The sequence below is a fragment of the Oncorhynchus clarkii genome, chromosome 5, assembly GCF_045791955.1.
Source record: "Oncorhynchus clarkii lewisi isolate Uvic-CL-2024 chromosome 5, UVic_Ocla_1.0, whole genome shotgun sequence".
In the NCBI taxonomy this organism is placed as follows: Eukaryota; Metazoa; Chordata; class Actinopteri; order Salmoniformes; family Salmonidae; genus Oncorhynchus; species Oncorhynchus clarkii.
The window spans coordinates 65332759-65354380 of NC_092151.1; the positions used below are offsets into that span (position 1 = coordinate 65332759).

Consider the following 21622-nt stretch of genomic DNA (forward strand, 5'->3'; position numbering starts at 1 on the left):
ACAGAAACTACCATTTGAAAGTTGATAGGGGCAGACATTCGAATGAGTGCCATGAAAGGTCACCAAAAGTGGCCGGGGAACCAGTGAGCACCCTGTATAGGTTTCGTCTAATAAATGCATGTGTGCCCGAAGGTCAGTGCCATTTCTTGGCGTTCAGCCACAGTTATCCAAGGAACATTGGAGCGATCAATGGAACCATTACTGATTTAATGAGCGTTTCACTGTATCGGACCATGTGTACTAAGACTAGCATGGCTTAATCTTTGGGACAAGAATATGGCAGGATCAACAAGTAGAGCAGGGTGGTGCGGTCTCCAAAAGAGGCACGGCTGATGGGGCCCTCACAGGGTGGATCATATATGTTTATCGGTGAGGAGTGAAACTATTAGGACACAGAGGGACCAAGGGGATGGATGGTCTAATGCGGGGAGTGAGAACCAGGAATGGGAGCCCCACAGTCAGCCTCCAATATCTGCCTGCACCATTACTGTGTGAACATTGCATCAGGATACAAATGGGTCTAATGAGCAAAAGCTATTGGTTTTCTACCCAAAGTTGCAAATAAAAAATGTGATCCATTTAATATAAACAAGTGACCAGCAAAGTGGATAAAAGTGGCAGTACAGGGCTCTATGCTGACCTTTTTTAGGAGCACGTGTGCCTAAGTAAAAAATGTAGGAGCACACACAGACATTTAGGAGCACAAGCATGAGGGTCAGGAATCTGAGTTCAGTGTATGCACCATGGCACTCTGGCTGCGCTACAGTGAAGTGATCATTACAACAAAAATAATCTGGGTGATTTAAAAAAATATATAATTCCAAAGCACACTGGTGCTCCTAAATAAAATGTCCATGTCGCACAGCAAAATATTTAGGCGCATATGCGATTTAAAATGGGTGCAATGTGTAGCCCTGCAGTAGCAGGAACAACGGCATTTAGTGATTGTTACTTTAACACTAAATTATGCTAAATAATGCAGGTGACTTCAGTGGCTAATTTCTCTGAACAGGGGAAAAAAACATCACCAGTTTCACTGGGAATACTTTACAAAGGATGAAGAAGCAATACTCTGGGCCACAGCTTCATACTACTTGGCCTTCACATAACTCTTACAGAATTATCACTTGGATGGGGATATTGGAAATGTAATCCGTCAACTGGAGGACAATTTGTTCTCGAAGATGCACTATGCAGAAATCGCTCCGCCATTTTCTGGTTTCAGAAATTTGAATAGTTCACCTAATTTCAGTTTGTGATGAAATAAAAAATGCAAAAACTAAACTAAACAAATGGGAAGCATAGAAATATCGCACATTGAAAATATCTACCGCTTCTTAGACTTGCTTTCAATGAGTGACAGAATTTTGTTGGGTTGTCCAAAAAGTTAGTACATTCGGAAAGTATTCTGACCCCTTGACTTTTTCCACATTTTGTTACATTACAGCCTTATTCTAAAATTGATGACATTTTCCCTCAATCTGCACAGAATACCCCATAATTTTTTGAAAATAGTATTTACAAAAGTATTCAGACTCTACTCAGTACTTTTGAAGCACCTCGGGCAGATATTACAGCCTCAAATCTTCTTGGGTATGACGCTACAAGCTTGGCACACCTGTATTTGGGGAGTTTCTCCCATTTCTTCTCTGCAGATCCTCTCAAGTTCTGTCAGGTTGGATGGGGGCGTCGCTGCACAGCTATTTTCAGGTCTCCAGAGATGTTTCATCGTGTTCAAGTCCGGGCTTTGGCCGGGGCTGCCACCACCATGCTTCACCGTAGGATGGTGCCTGGTTTCCTCCGTGACGCTTGGCATTCAGGCCAAAGAGTTCAATCTTGGTTTCATCAGACCAGAGAATCTTGTTTTTCATGGTTTGAGAGTCCTTTAGGTGCTTTTTGGCAAACTACAAGCGGGCTGTCATGTATGTACCTTTTACTGAGGAGTGGCTTCCGTCTGGCCTCTACCATAAAGGCCTGATTTGGTGGAGTGCTGAAGAGATGGTTGTCCTTCTGAAAGGTTCTCCTATCTCCACAGAGGAACTCTAGAGCTCTGTCAGAGTTATCGGGTTCTTGGTCACCTCCCTGACCAAGAACCCGGCCGGACGAGTCTTGGTGGTTCCAAACTTCTTCCATTTTAGAATGATGTAGGCCACTCTGAAGGGCCCCAATAAATGTTGCAGAAATGTTTTGGTACCCTTCTCCAGATTTGTGCCTCGACACAATCCTGTCTCGGAGCTCTACGGAGAATTCCTTCGACCTCATGGCTTGGTTTTTGCTCTGACATGCACTGTCAACTGTGGGACCTTTTATATAGACAGGTGTGTGTACCTGTCCAATTAATTGAATTTACCACAGGTGCATTCCAAGTTGTAGAAACATCTCAAGGATGATCAATGGAAACAGGATGCACTTGAGCTCAATTTTGAGTCTCATAGCAAAGGGTCTGAATACTTATGTAAATAAGGTATTTCTGTTTCTTTTTAATAATTTGCAAAAATGTCATACTGTTTCACTTTGTCATTATGGGGTATTGTGTGTAGATTGATGAGTAAAACGTTTAATTTGATACATTTTAGAATTAGGCTGTAACGTAACAAAATGTGGAAATAAGTCCAGGGGTCTGAATACTTTCCCTATGCACTGTAACTTCAATGCGCCTCAAATATTTTCTCTCATAGAACACCCACTACAAGCCGACTAGGTAAATGGATAAACTATTCTACTATGGGGTTGTCCGTTTCTGTTCATTACTCTTTTTGTTTGCAGAGGAAAAGTTCATGTGGACTGTTCTAGCATCTTCAAAGTGTGCCTCGGTATAAATATATTTTCATGTTCCATATTTCTTTGGGGCCGGCAGCAATCATTTGGCCGTGATGCAGCGCCATATATGCAGCGGAAACACTGCTCTTTGCAAAATTATTTATCTTAAATAAAAATTAACTCTCAATCAGATTCTATTCGATTTAGATTAAACTTGTATGTTCAGCATCACAGCATAGTTGAAATATACTGTATATGGTGTGTAGAAATCCAGATGGAGTAGCCAGCAGAGATGGATGGGATGAGGGAAACTGAGAGTTTGAATGTGGAACTGGAGATGAGTGTGAGTGAAATTGCTGATTGAGGGGTAAAATGGCAGTAAAAAAAATAAACATAAAAATGTTGTTACAGCCAATGCCTGTTTTTGAGGTTGGCCTGGTGGTTGGGAGCACTGGACCGTTGACCAAGAGGCCGCTGCCTCGGGCCCCCGAGTCGTCTGGGTGGGGGATCCATCGATGTGCCCTTGAGTGGGGCTCTTGTCGGTTGCTCTGGATGGGAGCCTCTGTTAGATGCCTGTAATGTAAATGTTGTATGGCTTCACTGCAGGTGTATGTTTTAAAATTCACTAAAAATGTAAAATATACTAAAGAAGCTCCATACTACTTGTCAGACATGGAGAAGTGATACTATATACTGGTGATTGGGGAGGTGGCTTTTGACCATTTCATTGGATTACTCAATGGTTTGGTCCAAAATTGGATGTTTGGTTACTATATTTATTGAATATTATGTGAATCCTATAAATTAGCATGGCCAATTTTGGTGCAATCAATGAGTTTAATTTCCCAGAGATCAAATACAATCTCAACACATAAAGTTGCCGGAATGCTAATCTTAACTATTTATTGATTTATTTTTAGTATTTTTTTACCCCTTTTTCGTGATATCCATTTGGTAGTTACAGTCTTGTATCATTGCTGCAACTCCTGTATGGACTCGGGAGAGGCCAAGGTGAGAGCCATGCGTCCCCCTGAAACACGTGTCCGTAGTGACGTCTCTAGCACTGTGATGCAGTGCCTTAGACTGCTGCGCTGGTCGGTAGGCCTAATCTTATCTATTTCTAACTACAAAAACTTTTTCAGAACAGAATGACATGGTGGGTGTCATGTCTTGCTGGAAGGACATGGAACGACTCTCATGCAGGCCCTGAATAACCCAGTTAATGTTGCAGCTCTTTGGAATATGACTTCTGTTTTAGTTGTCAGTATTAGCCTCTGTTCATTATGGACTGGCAAGTGTCTTGTATATTATTTTCTGCCTCATACGAAGTTGCATGAGCAGCATGCGATTGGGTGGTGGCTGCACCTGGGACAAAGGTGAATGCCAGTGTCACCCTTGCCAGTGAGAGAGCGGGACGTGCTAGTTGCAGCCCTCAGTCTGACTATCTGGAACTGCACTGCACAGAGAGAAAAAGCAGTGAGAAACTGCTGAGCGCTAAAAGGTCGTCTTTGTTGGCCAGCCATTTCCACACACAGTGGTCTAGTCTGTGGTTCAGCTGTGCACTTTCTCACACTGACGAATCCTTCAGTGATGGAAGCAGGAGCCCACTCCTGTAAGTACACTGCAGGCTTACAATCTGGGGGGGGAACCCAAGCCTTAAAGAAACACATCCTAACAACTTTACAGGAATTGCAGCTCATAATTCATTTAAGCCATTTACTTGAAAAACAGCCATTTTTCTTCTGCTGTCCCATGGTGACTTGTGATTTACGGATACCGTTTCTGTACATAAAGATGATCTATTATGTTGTTTGATATCCATTAGCCTTTTTCCTATCACATTTTTATTAGGCTACTACTCATTCTCTTTTACTGCCCCGGGGAGGTTCTCTTTTCCTACTGAAATCTCTCCACGTGCTACAATCTACCCTCAGTTAATGTATCCCGCTTTCCTGGTTGGCACCCTTTTTGCCGTTTTGAGTGGACTAGGGATCTGGCGATCAAGGTCATGATGCCCTGGTGCCCCTCAATAAACCTGCCATGGATTTAGACATAAGTGACCTCTTGTCCACTCACTCACTCACTCACTCACTCACTCACTCACTCACTTAGGGTGAAGACCGTAAATAGAAGTCAGCCTCCATCCCTCTATAAGGAAGAGGTGTGGGGGAAATCAGTCTTGTCTTTCATTTCTGCCCCTCCTGTACAGTCATTTATTGACAGCTGGAGATAGAGAGGATGGGAGTTGTTAAACCTGCCACCTATGAGGCCCATGTTATTTGCAATAAACCCCGGGAAGGCTTGTGGGCTGAATCTGCTGGTGACCGCGATGGACAGCTTCTGCTTTGACTGGCAATAGCTCACGGCTTTGAAGGAGAGTGATAAGTGAATTACACTTCCATGGAGACTCCCTGTAAGATATTTCCCCGCTGCTGAAGGACTGATATTTGAATGACCTCATAGTGCTCATTACTACTTAGTGGATATGTATGTGGAGACCAATATGTATAAGATACTAAGGACTTGCTGTGGCTGGCGAAAAGGTGAATTGTGGTCAACCATAACATGGAAATCAGAGTTGCTGTATCCTCTTCCTCCTTTTACTGTATCACACACCTATTGCAGCTTGTGGTTGTAGTGTGTTAAAGTACAAACACTCCATCAGCATGTTGTGCATGAGCGAAACTGACATGTTGATGATTGAACTGCCTATTTTTCACAAGCCAACCGATTTTAACCCTGTGATGTAAAAAGGCTGCTTTTAGTGAACAGGCTATTCACGTAATCAATGCCCAACAATTACATCAAGCTGTTGCTCTGGAAATGGTTAATTATGACCTCTAAAACCCATGGCTGTGTTTGTGGGGAGAGAGAGCTGTGTAGTGGCAGGGGGACACTGGGTGTAATAGTCGTTCCATTAGCCATTGAGGTCCACTCCTCCATCTCGTGTCAGAGCGGAGCCGCCTGTGTCACTGGTGCTAGTGTTCTTTCAGTGGCTGGGGGGCAGTTGAGGCAGACATGTTTGAAGCGCTGCTTATCACGTGGTGGCAGCTGCCGGCTCCATCTGAAACATGATCTGAAACAGGAGAAGGGCTGGACACAGGCCAGCTGTTGCTCTCTCACATTGCCTCTTCCACACCTCTGGCAATTAAAGCTGAAGAGACAGCCCCTTGCACCCTGTTTACTAGTATTATAGCATCACTCATTTCCTTATGCTGGTCTGGGCACAGTGGCGATACCTGGGCTTATGCTCTGTTTGAATGTTCAGTTCAGTTCACAATGTTCAGTTCACTCTCTAAAATTATAAATATAATTTCAATTTGTATGGTTTAGTATTTGACTATAGCAGTGAGGATATAATCAGGTGTGCCCATTTCTCTGAACTCTGCACCACGTACAGTGCCTGATTGATGGTCAAGATGAGGATACACAGTGGTGTATTTATTTCCCACGTCTTACGTAATAGCAGTTTCAGTAATATGCTGTATTACAGTGAGGATCTTCCGGAGACGGGTCAACAGGATCTCTCTCTCTCTGTCAGCTGCGATGGAGATACCATGATCAGAGTTAGATGATCAGCTGCATCCGTAATCCACCCAGAGATCCGTAGCACAGTTTTCAGACCAGCTCAGGAACGCATTAATGAGTTCAAGTTAAAACCTGCCATGATCATGAGATCTATGACATAATGAGATGTTGACGAGCCTAAAGCGTGTTTCTTGGAATGAAATGCTAATAGGTCAAGGCAAGCTTGATAGGAAAATGATATCTCCCTTACAACAACTACTATGCTACTACAGGCTTGGCTGTGAAACAGGCTGGCTGATCCTTTTTAGTTAGTCCTTAGTTGGAGAGCGGTCTGTGAGCAGTGTGGTGGTGGCAGCTGAGCAGGAGAGGGGCTGCAGCAGGAGGTCCAACACTGAAGTTCCTTTTAGCCCTGGCTGTAGGTCAGCTGCCCCAGTCCCCAGCCTTGCCGGGTCACACTCCATGTCTGCTGTACATGCTCAGCTAAATAATATGCTTATAGAATGTAACAAAAATCACAATTTATGAAAAGGATATTGACAAAAGGTGTTTTTCTATTTATCTTCTCAACCCCCCTCCCCCCAACAAAATTGGATTTTCCACACATATTTTCCACACAGCTTTCCATACATAAATCCAACACATTTTGGGTTTGACAGACACCTGTGTCCAGTCCAGCTGACGAGTTTCTGGGAAGAATACATTTGCTTCATTGAAGTACACAAGCCATTATTCAGCCTATACGTTAAAATCTTTACAAGCCCAAATGCGTGATTTCATTTGAATATTAGATTTAGGGAGAATAAGCTGTAACCTTACGTTACAGATAATCTGCTTTTGGACTGCTCATTTCCTGAAAAGAGCAGCTGTGGGGACATCCTTAAACGCTTAAGAACCTCTATACCAGGCGGTGTCAGAGGAAGGCCCAAAATAATGGTGAAAGACTCCAGCCACCCAAGCCATCGACTGTTCTCTCTGCTACCACGAGGCAAGCGGTACCGGTGCTGCTACTGTGTTATCTATCCTGTTGCCTAGTCACTTTACCCCTAACTACAAGGACTCTCGAAGTATTCACACCCCCCAAAACATTCCTTACCCCAGGATACTTCAACTGACTATCTGGGAGAATAAAGATAATGGAGGACTTTGTGGCTGTGTAAATGTTATAGATTTATTGATGGGAGAAGCCAATAATAGGCTTACGTTTTGGCATGAATCACCTTCATCAGAGCCGTCGGTAGCCATGAAGTGCTTTGAAAAACTGGTCATGGCTCACATCAACACCATCATCCTGGAAACCCTAGACCCACAAAATGTGCATACCGCCCCAACAGATCCACACTGCCCTTTCCCACCAGGATCCTAGACTTTCTAACGGGCCGCCCCCAGGTGGTAAGGGTAGGCAACAACACATCTGCCACGCTGATCCTCAACACCGGGGACCCTCAGGTGCGTGCTTAGTCCCCACCTGTACTCCCTGTTCACCCACGACTCCAACACCATCATTAAGTTTGCTGACGACACAACAGTGGTAGGCCTGATCACAATGAGACAGCCTATAGGGAGGTCTTCAGAGACCTGGCAGTGTGGTGCCAGGACAACAACCTCTCCCTCAATGTGAGCCAGACAAAGGAGCTGATCGTGGACTACAGGAAAATGAGGGCCGAACAGGTCCCCATTAACATCGACAGGGCTGTAGTGGAGCGGGTCGAGAGTTTCAAGTTCCTTGCTGTCCACATCACCAACAACATGGTCCAAACACACCAAGACGGTTATGAAAAGGGCACGACAACACCTTTTCCCTCTTAGAAGACAGAAAAGATTTGAAAAAGATTTGACATTGTCCCCAGATCCTCAAAAAGTTCTACAGCTGCACCATCAAGAACATCCTGATCGGTTGCATCACCACCTAGTATGGCAACTGCTCAGCAGCTGACCGTAAGGCGCTACAGAGGGTAGTGCGTACAGCGCAATACATCACTGGGGCCAAGCATCCTGTCATCCAGGACCTATATACTAGGCAGTGTCAGAGGAAGGCCCAAAAAATTGTCAAAGACTCCCGTCATCCAAGTCATAGACTGTTCTCTCTGCTACCGCAAGGCAAGCGGTACCGGAGCGCCAAGTCTAGGTCCAAAAGGCTCCTTACCAGCTTCTACACCCAAGCTATAAAGCACTCACAAACTTCTACAGATGCACAATCGAGAGCATCCTGTCGGGCTGTATCACCACCTGGTACGGCAACTGCTCCGCCCACAACCGTAAGGCTCTCCAGAGGGTAGTGAGGTCTGCACAACGCATCACCGGGGGCAAACTACCTGCCCTCCAGGACACCTACACCACCCGATGTCACAGGAAGGCCATAAAGATCATCAAGGACAACAACCACCCGAGCCACTGCCTGTTCACCCCGCTATCATCCAGAAGGTGAGGTCAGTACAGGTGCATCAAAGCTGGGACCGAGAGACTGAAAAACAGCTTCTATCTCAAGGCCATCAGACTGTTAAACAGCCACCACTAACATTGAGTGGCTGCTGCCAACACACTGACTCAACTCCAGCCACTTTAATAATGGGAATTGATGGGAATTGATGTAAAATATATCACTAGCCACTTTAAACAATGCTACCTAATATAATGTTTACATACCCTACATTATTCATCTCATATGTATACGTATATACTGTACTCTATATCATCTACTGCATCTTTATGTAATACATGTATCACTAGCCACTTTAAACTATGCCACTTTGTTTAGATACTCATCTCGTATGTATATACTGTACTCGATCTACTGCATCTACTGCATATTGCCTATGCCGCTCTGTACCATCACTCATTCATATATCTTTATGTACATATTCTTTATCCCTTTACACTTGTGTGTATAAGGTAGTAGTTTTGTAATTGTTAGCTAGATTACTCGTTGGTTATTACTGCATTGTCGGAACTAGAAGCACAAGCATTTCGCTACACTCGCATTAACATCTGCTAACCATGTGTATGTGACAAATAAGATTTGATTTGATTTCATAAGACTGTTGAACAATTAATCAAATGGCCACCTGGACTATTTACATTGACCCCCCCCCCCTTACACTGCTGCTACATATTATCTATGCATTGTCACTTTACCCCTACCTACATGTACAAACTACCTCGGCTAACCTGTAACACCGCACATTGATTCGATACGAGTACCCCCTGTATATAGCCTCGTTGTTGTTATTTTATTGAGTTACTTTTTTATTTACATTAGTTTATTTAGTCAATATTTTCTTATCTCTATTTCTTGAACTACATTGTAAGTTTAAGAGCTTGTAAGTAAGCATTTCACTAAGGTGTTGTGTTTGGCACATGTGACAAATAAAATTTGATTTGAGTAGGAAAGAATGTGGGAAGCACCTACTGTATGTGTCCTCACAGGGGAGTGTCCCACTCGTCATGTCAACTAAACATGTCAATAATATCTATACTGTCAGTAGTAGTAGTAGCAACTACATACAGTGGGGCAAAAAAGTATTTAGTCAGCCAACAATTGTGCAAGTTCTCCCACTTAAAAAGTAATTTTCATCATAGGTACACTTCAACTATGACAGACAAAAGTAGGGAAAAATCCAGAAAATCACATTGTAGGATTTCTTTACGAATTTATTTGGTCACCTACAAACAAGCAAGATTTCTGGCTCTCACAGACCTGTAACTTCTTCTTTAAGAGGCTCCTCTGTCCTCCACTCGTTACCTGTATTAATGGCACCTGTTTGAACTTGTTATCAGTATAAAAGACACCTGTCCACAAACAGTCACACTCCAAACTCCACTATGGCCAAGACCAAAGAGCTGTCAAAGGACACCAGAAACAAAATTGTAGACCTGCACCAGGCTGGGAAGACTGAATCTGCAATAGGTAAGCAGCTTGGTTTGAAGAAATCAACTGTGGGAGCAATTATTAGGAAATGGAAGACATACAAGACCACTGATAATCTCCCTCGATCTGGGGCTCCACGCAAGATCTCACCCCGTGGGGTCAAAATGATCACAAGAACGGTGAGCAAAAATCCCAGAACCACACCGGTGGACCTAATGAATGACCTGCAGAGAGCTGGGACCAAAGTAACAAAGCCTACCATCAGTAACACACTACGCCGCCAGGGACTCAAATCTTGCAGTGCCAGACGTGTCCCCCTGCTTAAGCCAGTACATGTCCAGGCCCGTCTGAAGTTTGCTAGAGAGCATTTGGATGATCCAGAAGAAGATTGGGAGAATGTCATATGGTCAGATGAAACCAAAATATAACTTTTTGGTAAAAACTCAACTCGTTGTGTTTGGAGGACAAAGAATGCTGAGTTGCATCCAAAGAACACCATACCTACTGTGAAGCATGCGGGTGGAAACATCATGCTTTGGGGCTGTTTTTCTGCAAAGGGACCAGGACGACTGATCCGTGTAAAGGAAAGAATGAATGGGGCCATGTATCGTGAGATTTTGAGTGAAAACCACCTTCCATCAGCAAGGGCATTGAAGATGAAACGTGGCTGGGTCTTTCAGCATGACAATGATCCCAAACACACCGCCCGGGCAACGAAGGAGTGGCTTCGTAAGAAGCATTTCAAGGTCCTGGAGTGGCCTAGCCAGTCTCCAGATCTCAACCCCATTGAAAATCTTTGGAGGGAGTTGAAAGTCCGTGTTGCCCAGCAACAGCCCCAAAACATCACTGCTCTAGAGGAGATCTGTATGGGGGAATGGGCCAAAATATCAGCAACAGTGTGTGAAAACCTTGTAAAGACTTACAGAAAACGTTTGACCTCTGTCATTGCCAACAAAGGGTATATAACAAAGTATTGAAATAAACTTTTGTTATTGACCAAATACGAATGTTCCACCATAATTTGCAAATAAATTCATTAAAAATCCTACAATGTGATTTTCTGGAATTTTTTTTTTCTGGAATTTTGTCTGTCAGAGTTGAAGTGTACCTATGATAAATTACAGGCCTCTCATCTTTTTAAGTGAGAGAACTTGCACAATTGGTGGCTGACTAAATACTTTTTTGCCCCACTGTAGGTTATTCAAATAAGAGTATGATCATCATTCAAGATTCCTACACATACATTCCTCTTGAATAACAAAAGACAGAGAAATAAACAACAAAAAATATTTACAAAAAGATGAGAGCGAGCTGTTCATTCAGACCCTTTGGCTCGACACAATCTAAGCAGTCGATTCAAAGTTTCTCTCTCTGTAACAATTTTCTCACTATATTGAGGAAAGAAACTTTCTAAATTCCCCACAATTTCAAGGTAGAGGCTGAGCCATAACTGGCATTTACGTAATGCCGCACAATCACATAGTCCATATTTTTGGTGCGGATAGCTGTTTTGTGTTCAGCTATTTTTACTTAAGAGTGCGCGTTTCATCTGAGCAATGTAAACAAGCCCACATGGGCATTTGAGCATGTAAACCACAGTGTTGAGATTAAAATTGATAAGTGTAATTGTTCGCCAACGGACTACACAAACTACTCGGTCAAAGTGGAAGATTTTTTTAAAACTTAAAATATATAAATATATATATATATATATATATATATATATAATATATATTTATATATTTTAAGTTTAAAAAAAATCAAAGTCAAAGTGGAAGATTTTTTTAAAACTTAAAATATATATATATATATATATAATATATATTTATATATTTTAAGTTTTAAAAAAATCTTCCACTTTGACAGAGTAGTTTGTGTAGTCCGTATGAATATCTATCTATCTATCTATCTATCTATCTATCTATCTATCGTAAATAAAACACCATCTTGATTAGGTAAGTATTCAACCCCCTGAGTCAATACATGTTAGAATCACCTTTGGCATAGATTACAGCTGTGAGTCTTTTTGGGTAAGTCTCTCTAAGAGCTTAGCACACCTTGAATGTACAATATTTGTCCATTATTATTTAAAAATGTTCTTCAATTGCTGTCAAGTTGGTTGGTGATCATTGCTAGACAGCCTTTTTCAATCTTGCCATAGATTTCCCTGCCAGTTTAAGTCAAAACTGTAACTAGGCCACTCAGGAACATTCAATGTCGTTTTGGTAAGCAACTCCAGTGTATATTTGGCTTTGTGTTTCAGCTTATTGTCCTGCTGAAAGTAGACTGAACCAGGTTTTCCTCTAGCTCTATTCCGTATTTTTTATCCTAAAAGTGGAACAGTATTGCTTTCGTCCCTCTCCTCACCCCCACCTGGGCATGAAACTGGGACCCTCTGCACACATCGACAACAGTCACCCTCGAAGCCTCAATACCTATCGCTTCACAAAATCCACAGCCCTTGCAGAGCTAGGGAAACAACTTCTTCAATGTCTCAGAGCGAGTGACGTCACCGATTTGAAACTCTACTAGCGTGCACCGCTAACCAGCTAGCCATTTTACACCGGTTACTCAAGCATACCCATAACATGATGCAGCCACCACCATACTTGAAAATATGGTGTGGTCTCAGTGATGTGTTGTTGGATTTGCTCCAAATATAACGCTTTGTATTCAGGACAAAAAGTTAATTTTGTTGCCACATTGTTTGAGGTATTACTGTAGTGCCTTATTGAAAACAGGATGCATGTTTTAGAATATATTTTATTCTGTACAGGCTTCCTTCTTTTCACTCTCATTTAGGTTAGTATTGTGGAGTAACTACCGTTTTTGATCCATCCACCGTTTTCTCCTATCACAGCCATTAAACTCTGGAACTTTTTTTAAATCACCGTTGGCCTCATGGTGAAATCCCTAAAGGGTTTCCTTCCTCTCTAGCAACTGAGTTAGGAAGGACACCTGTATCTTTGTAGGGACTGGGTGTATTGATACACCATCCAAAGTATAATAACTTCACCATTGCTCAAAGGGACATTCAATGCTTTCATTTTTTTTACCCACCTACCAATAGATGCCCTTCTTTGTGAACCATTGGAAAACCTCCCTGGTCTTTGTTGTTGACTCCGTGCTTGAAATTCACTGCTCGACTGAGGGACCTTACATATCTGTATGTGTGGGGTATAGAGATGGGGTAGCCATTCAAAAACAATGTTAAACACTCTTATTGCACACAGTGAGTCCATGCAACTTATGTGACTTGTTAAGCACATTTTTACTCCTGAACTTTAGGCTTGCCATATCAAAAGGGTTGAATACTTACTGACTCAAGACATTTCAGATTTTCATTTTTAATTAGTTTGTAAGCATTTCTAAAAACATAATTCCACTTTGACATTATGGGGTATTGTGTGTACTGTAGTGACACGTCTCAATTTCATCAATTTTAAACACAACAAAATGTGGAAAAAGTCAAGGGAGGCATTGTACACCCATCTAGTACCGGGTCGGACCCCCCTTTGCCTCCAGAACAGCCTGAATTCTACTAGGTGTCGCAAACGTTCCACAGGGATGTTGGTCCATGCTGACGCGACAGCATCATGCAGTTTCTGCAGATTGGACAGCGGTATATTGGTACGGCAAACAGCCCATTCCATCTCATCTCGAAGATGCTCTATGTGGTTGAGGTCTGGGGACTGTGCAGGCCACTCAAGTAAACTGAACGCACTGTCATGTTCCAGGCAATGTTTTCCACTTATCAACCGTCCACTCCAGCCCATCGGTGACAAGGACCAACTAGTTGTGCCTTCCAAGATGCCGTTCTGCACACCACTGTTATACTACTCCATTATTTGTCAAACCACGCTCAGTCGTTTTGCCCATTCTAACGTTCAATCGAACAGTAATTGAATGCCTCGATGCCTGTCTGTCTGCTTTCTATAACAAGACACGGCCACGTGCCTCACTGTCTGTAGTAGCAATCCGTTTTTGTGAACAGGGTGGTGTACCTAATAAACTGTCAGGTGAGTGTATTTGTACATCAATTACATCAATTACCTTGTACCCCTGCACATCAACTTGGTACTGGTTACTCCCCTTACGGTATATAGCCTTGTTATTCTACTTCCTCTGTAGCCATGTTATTTTCTACTTCCTGTATATAGCCATGCCATTTTTTACTATTTATTATTTGTTAACCTGTTGAGTGTAGGGGGCAGTATTTTGATGTTTGGATGAAAAACATACCAAAATGAAACTGCCTATATCTCAGGCCCAGAATCTAGAATATGCATATAATTGTCAGATTAGGATAGAAAACACTCAAAAGTTTCCAAAACGGTCAAAATATTGTCTGTGAGTATACCAGAACTGATATTGCAGGCGAAAACCTGAGGAAAATCTAACCCGAAAGTGCTGTTTTTTTCTAAAAGCTCTCTGTTCCATTGCCTGCCTTCGCTCAATTTAAAGGGATATCAACCAGGTTCCTTTTCCTATGGCTTCCACATGTTGTGAACAGTCTTTAGACATAGTTTCAGGCTTTTATTTTGAAAAATGAGCGGGAAAGATCACATCGTGTCATTGTATGGTTGGGTGCCAGCAGCGTTTTACATGCGCACCAGCTTGGAGCAGACATTTTCTCTCTCTCTCCTATTGAAGAAGGTACAGTCCGGTTGAAATATTATCGATTTATATATTGTAATAACAACCTGAGGATTGATTAGAAAAAACGTTTGACATGTTTCTACTAACTTTACGGATACTATTTGGAATTTTTGTCTGCCTGGTCGTGACCGCTCGAGCCTGTGGTTTTCTGAACATAACGCGCCAACCAAATGGAGGTATTTTGGATATGAAATTATCTTTATGGAACAAAAGGAACATTTATTGTGTAACTGGGAGTCTCGTGAGTGCAAACATCCGAAGATCATCAAAGGTAAGCGATTAATTTTATTGCTTTTCTGACTTTCGTGACCAATCTACTTTGCTGCTAGCTGTTTGTAATGTTTTGTCTGCTGAGAGAGATGTCCTTACATAAACGCTTGGTATGCTTTTGCCGAAAAGCTTTTTTGAAATCTGACACGCCAGTTGGATTAACAACAAGCTAAGCTGTGTTTTGCTATATTGCACTTGTGATTTCATGAAAATTACATATTTTTAGTCATTTAATTTTTATTTGACGCTCCGCAATTCAGCGGATGTTGACAAATTATCCCGCTAGCGGGATGGGTGCATCAAGAAGTTAATCACTGTGTATTTATTCCTCATGTCACTATTTCTACATTTTTATTTCAATGTTTTTTTCTTTAACTTTAACTCTGAAAAGGGACCTGTAAATAAGCATTTCATTGTTAAGTATACACCGTTGTTTACAAAGCATGTGGCTAATAACATTTTATTGTTTGCGCCTAAGCACTTTATTCCATCTAAGTGAAAAGGTTGTGCTTCTAGTGCGAGCTCTGTGAGTATCTTCTTTTAAAAGGTTGGGTGTGGAGATTGGGCATCGAGAGGGTCTGCTATCATTTTTGAGAGGGAGTGATAAGGAATTTTACAACCCATTTAACATGGAAAGGTAGGCTACCTACCGTGATTGTAGATATTATTTCCTGGGTTGGTTTGGTCATTTGCATAGTTATCTGCTGGGATGAGTCTAAGCATGTAAAGCCCCATAAGCCTCTGTTTTAGGGTCCTGTGGTTTTCAGCCATCTGTTTTTATTTATATATTATTCCCACGTCCTCCCTAGTGGAGAGGCTAAGCCTCCCTCCACTGATGATGTCACAGACAGTGCCCCGCCCTGACCTCCCTCACTGCCCAGTGCCTGGTCATGTGTCCAGTTCAGTTCCACTTAACCAGTCTCTCTCTCCTCAGATATCCACTTAAGATGGAAGATGTGCCTAATGTTCAGACTGGGAGCAGGATGGGGCTGTGTCTTAATCTTATTTTCATCTCCTTTCCTTCACCTGCACTAATATGAAAACACTGTTGAGTAGACTGGTGTTGGGGGAGGAGAGCTGTTGAGTAGACTGGCGCTGGGTGGAGGAGAGCTGTTTATTAGACTGGTGCTGGGGGGAGGAGAGCTGTTTAGTAGACTGGTGCTGGGTGGAGGAGAGCTGTTTAGTAGACTGGTGCTGGGTGGAGGAGAGCTGTTTAGTAGACTGGTGCTGGGGGGAGGAGAGCTGTTTAGTAGACTGGTGCTTGGGGGAGGAGAGCTGTTTAGTAGACTGGTGCTGGGGGGAGGAGAGCTGTTTAGTAGACTGGTGCTGGGGGGAGGAGAGCTGTTTAGTAGACTGGTGCTGGGTGGAGGAGAGCTGTTTAGTAGACTGGTGCTGGGTGGAGGAGAGCTGTTTAGTAGACTGGTGCTGGGGGAGGAGAGCTGTTGAGTAGACTGGCGCTGGGTGGAGGAGAGCTGTTTAGTAGACTGGTGCTGGGGGGAGGAGAGCTGTTTAGTAGACTGGTGCTGGGGGGAGGAGAGCTGTTTAGTAGACTGGTGCTGGGTGGAGGAGAGCTGTTTAGTAGACTGGTGCTGGGGGGAGGAGAGCTGTTTAGTATACTGGTGCTGGGTGGAGGAGAGCTGTTTAGTAGACTGGTGCTGGGGGGAGGAGAGCTGTTTAGTAGACTGGTGCTGGGTGGAGGAGAGCTGTTTAGTATACTGGTGCTGGGTGGAGGAGAGCTGTTTAGTATACTGGTGCTGGGTGGAGGAGAGCTGTTTAGTAGACTGGTGCTGGGGGGAGGAGAGCTGTTTAGTAGACTGGTGCTGGGTGGAGGAGAGCTGTTTAGTATACTGGTGCTGGGTGGAGGAGAGCTGTTTAGTAGACTGGTGCTTGGGGGAGGAGAGCTGTTTAGTAGACTGGTGCTGGGGGGAGGAGAGCTGTTTAGTAGACTGGTGCTGGGGGGAGGAGAGCTGTTTAGTAGACTGGTGCTGGGGGGAGGAGAGCTGTTTAGTAGACTGGTGCTGGGTGGAGGAGAGCTGTTTAGTAGACTGGTGCTGGGGGGAGGAGAGCTGTTTAGTAGACTGGTGCTGGGTGGAGGAGAGCTGTTTAGTAGACTGGTGCTTGGGGGAGGAGAGCTGTTTAGTAGACTGGTGCTGGGGGGAGGAGAGCTGTTTAGTAGACTGGTGCTGGGGGGAGGAGAGCTGTTTAGTAGACTGGTGCTTGGGGGAGGAGAGCTGTTTAGTATACTGGTGCTGGGTGGAGGAGAGCTGTTTAGTAGACTGGTGCTGGGGGGAGGAGAGCTGTTTAGTAGACTGGTGCTGGGGGGAGGAGAGCTGTTTAGTAGACTGGTGCTGGGGGGAGGAGAGCTGTTTAGTAGACTGGTGCTGGGGGGAGGAGAGCTGTTTAGTAGACTGGTGCTGGGGGGAGGAGAGCTGTTTAGTAGACTGGTGCTTGGGGGAGGAGAGCTGTTTAGTAGACTGGTGCTGGGGGGAGGAGAGCTGTTTAGTAGACTGGTGCTTGGGGGAGGAGAGCTGTTTAGTAGACTGGTGCTGGGGGGAGGAGAGCTGTTTAGTAGACTGGTGCTGGGGGAGGAGAGCTGTTTAGTATACTGGTGCTGGGTGGAGGAGAGCTGTTTAGTAGACTGGTGCTGGGGGGAGGAGAGCTGTTTAGTAGACTGGTGCTGGGGGGAGGAGAGCTGTTTAGTAGACTGGTGCTTGGGGGAGGAGAGCTGTTTAGTAGACTGGTGCTGGGGGAGGAGAGCTGTTTAGTAGACTGGTGCTGGGGGGAGGAGAGCTGTTTAGTAGACTGGTGCTGGGGGAGGAGAGCTGTTTAGTAGACTGGTGCTGGGGGGAGGAGAGCTGTTTAGTAGACTGGTGCTGGGGGGAGGAGAGCTGTTTAGTAGACTGGTGCTGGGGGGAGGAGAGCTGTTTAGTAGACTGGTGCTGGGGGGAGGAGAGCTGTTTAGTAGACTGGTGCTGGGGGGAGGAGAGCTGTTTAGTAGACTGGTGCTGGGGGAGGAGAGCTGTTTAGTAGACTGGTGCTGGGGGGAGGAGAGCTGTTTAGTAGACTGGTGCTGGGTGGAGGAGAGCTGTTTAGTAGACTGGTGCTGGGGGGAGGAGAGCTGTTTAGTAGACTGGTGCTGAAGGGAGGAGAGCTGTTTAGTAGACTGGTGCTGGGGGGAGGAGAGCTGATTAGTAGACTGGTGCAGGGGGGAGGAGAGCTGTTTAGTAGACTGGTGCTTGGGGGAGGAGAGCTGTTTAGTAGACTGGTGCTTGGGGGAGGAGAGCTGTTTAGTAGACTGGTGCTGGGGGGAGGAGAGCTGTTTAGTAGACTGGTGCTGGGGGGAGGAGAGCTGTTTAGTAGACTGGTGCTGGGGGGAGGAGAACTGTTTAGTAGACTGGTGCTGGGGGGAGGAGAGCTGTTTAGTAGACTGGTGCTGGGGGGAGGAGAGCTGTTTAGTAGACTGGTGCTGGGGGGAGGAGAGCTGTTTAGTAGACTGGTGCTGGGGGGAGGAGAGCTGTTTAGTAGACTGGTGCTGGGGGGAGGAGAGCTGTTTAGTAGACTGGTGCTGGGTGGAGGAGAGCTGTTTAGTAGACTGGTGAAGTAGGGAGGAGAGCTGTTTAGTAGACTGGTGCTGGGGGGAGGAGAGCTGTTTAGTAGACTGGTGAAGTAGGGAGGAGAGCTGTTTAGTAGACTGGTGCTGGGGGGAGGAGAGCTGTTTAGTAGACTGGTGAAGTAGGGAGGAGAGCTGTTTAGTAGACTGGTGCTGGGTGGAGGAGAGCTGTTTAGTAGACTGGTGAAGTAGGGAGGAGAGCTGTTTAGTAGACTGGTGCTGGGGGGAGGAGAGCTGTTTAGTATACTGGTGCTGGGTGGAGGAGAGCTGTTTAGTAGACTGGTGCTGGGGGGAGGAGAGCTGTTTAGTAGACTGGTGCTGGGTGGAGGAGAGCTGTTTAGTAGACTGGTGCTGGGTGGAGGAGAGCTGTTTAGTAGACTGGTGCTGGGGGGAGGAGAGCTGTTTAGTAGACTGGTGCTGGGTGGAGGAGAGCTGTTTAGTAGACTGGTGCTGGGGGAGGAGAGCTGTTTAGTAGACTGGTGCTGGGTGGAGGAGAGCTGTTTAGTAGACTGGTGCTGGGTGGAGGAGAGCTGTTTAGTAGACTGGTGCTGGGGGGAGGAGAGCTGTTTAGTAGACTGGTGCTGGGTGGAGGAGAGCTGTTTAGTAGACTGGTGCTGGGTGGAGGAGAGCTGTTTAGTAGACTGGTGCTGGGGGTAGGAGAGCTGTTTAGTAGACTGGTGCTGGGTGGAGGAGAGCTGTTTGGAGGAGAGTAGTAGACTGGTGCTGGGTGGAGGAGAGCTGTTTAGTAGACTGGTGCTGGGGGGAGGAGAGCTGTTTAGTAGACTGGTGCTGGGGGGAGGAGAGCTGTTTAGTAGACTGGTGCTGGGGGGAGGAGAGCTGTTTAGTAGACTGGTGCTGGGGGGAGGAGAGCTGTTTAGTAGACTGGTGCTGGGGGGAGGAGAGCTGTTTAGTAGACTGGTGCTGGGGGGAGGAGAGCTGTTTAGTAGACTGGTGCTGGGGGGAGGAGAGCTGTTTAGTAGACTGGTGCTGGGGGGAGGAGAGCTGTTTAGTAGACTGGTGCTGGGGGGAGGAGAGCTGTTTAGTAGACTGGTGCTGGGGGGAGGAGAGCTGTTTAGTAGACTGGTGCTGGGGGGAGGAGAGCTGTTTAGTAGACTGGTGCTGGGTGGAGGAGAGCTGTTTAGTAGACTGGTGCTGGGGGGAGGAGAGCTGTTTAGTAGACTGGTGCTGGGTGGAGGAGAGCTGTTTAGTAGACTGGTGCTGGGGGAGGAGAGCTGTTTAGTAGACTGGTGCTGGGGGGAGGAGAGCTGTTTAGTAGACTGGTGCTGGGGGGAGGAGAGCTGTTTAGTAGACTGGTGCTGGGGGGAGGAGAGCTGTTTAGTAGACTGGTGAAGTAGGGATGTTACAAATAAAAACTTTTCTTTGTGTTTAAACTGCAATTTGTTTTAATTGGTTTTCCGTTATCATAAAATTCCATGTGAATTCACAATGCAGCTGCGATGCTGCCAGAAACGGTTTGGGTCTTGCTTGCATTTCTCTACCAAATTTTTCAACTGTAACGACAATGACGTCATGGTGGAGAGTCGACTACAACATAATTGTTTCCACGATTCCTTGCAGGTCGACTCCTATTTCTGAGTGTCAAGATTCGATTCCGCTATGAATCAACTCTTATGATTCAGTATTATTGGAACAGTACTTCCGGTAACATGAACACTTGCATCTTTTATAGCGAACTAGCGAGGGGAAGGGCACAGTATAGGCAGGTCGGCCACCAGGCACCACAGTCAGAACCATGCGCTAGGCCTCACAGCATTCCATTGCATCTCGCAATTTCTTGGCTTGCAATGTCTCAACTTCAGTAAAGCAGGGTCTATCATCAATGAATAGGCTAGGATATTCTAGATGCAACAGACCGAAGACTGAACACACACTCGCATCATTTGTAACGAGAAAGAGAAGGCGAGACAGCATGAGGGAGAGCGAGGAGGGGGCAGGCAGAAAGAACCGTCTGTATACGTCTTGGTAATCTGTATCTCTTAATGTCTTGTCTTGCATGCCTCACGTTCACCAAAGTAGCCAAAAGTTTGCCTCTTCCTCTCGGGTTTTATTTAAATGACACAAAGTTCCCCAGGCCTATATAGCCTACTGTCTAGTTAGGCTATAACACTGAAAATAAAATACATTTTTCTTAACGTTAAGGATCCCAATTTTGTGAAACGGGGGAGGCTGGTGCTGGTTGGATGAGCTGTGTGGAAGAGGCCTTACGCTGCCCTGGGTGGCTGATGTGTCTAGTGCCCAATAAAATCTTTTTTTTTTTTGCCCGGTTCCGTTTTCTCCATTTTTGTTTTTACAGGTTTGTTTTTCTTGCAAGCTACATTGGTTCATAAATACATAATGCCCTTGCATCATCTTCGTGGAGGAAGGATGTTGTGTTAAGTAGATGATGATGATTTACGTTTTTGGTGTCTAAGCCTGAGGGATCTTAGGAATGTTATAGTAAGCATGGATGCAGCCTTAGTTGTCTCATGGAATCTATGAAAAGGCCTATACTGTTTCACATACAACATATTGTTTTTCAACCATTTATCACCATAATCTTGACGTTGATCCACCTATTGAATATGTTAATAACCACTAGGTGTTTTCCATTACTAATGGGGTTCTCTTTCTTTCCTTTTTCAGGAACCGATAAAGTCACGGGCTCCACAGCTTCACTTGGAATATAGATTTTATAAACAGTTGGGAAGTTCAGGTAAGCACATACAGCTACAGTGTTATAACTGTTTAATAACACAGTGTTTGCTAGTAGGCTCAGCTGGATGGATGGCCATCTTCTCTGCACACGTATCTGGGAGATATGAAATCCCTGTCCCCCTCCTACAGATGGTTGTTCCCTAGCAGGCCCAGGACCTTCATGCCATGTCTATGTGCTCTCTCTGTGCTGTGATCCGTGGGGCTGTGCTGTACCT

At 44.8% G+C, this 21622-nt stretch overlaps 1 protein-coding gene across 6 annotated transcripts in view; it reads left to right on the forward strand.

Moving 5' to 3' along the window:
- The window catches only part of LOC139409229 (casein kinase 1, gamma 2b), a 44877-nt gene that overhangs the window by 11825 nt on the left and 11430 nt on the right, over positions 1–21622 (forward strand). For all 6 annotated transcript variants that reach the window (XM_071154084.1, XM_071154089.1, XM_071154087.1 and 3 more), the window contains exon 3: positions 21336–21405. In XM_071154084.1, coding sequence (XP_071010185.1) covers positions 21336–21405 — 70 coding nt within the window. The remainder of the gene's footprint in view (positions 1–21335; positions 21406–21622) is intronic.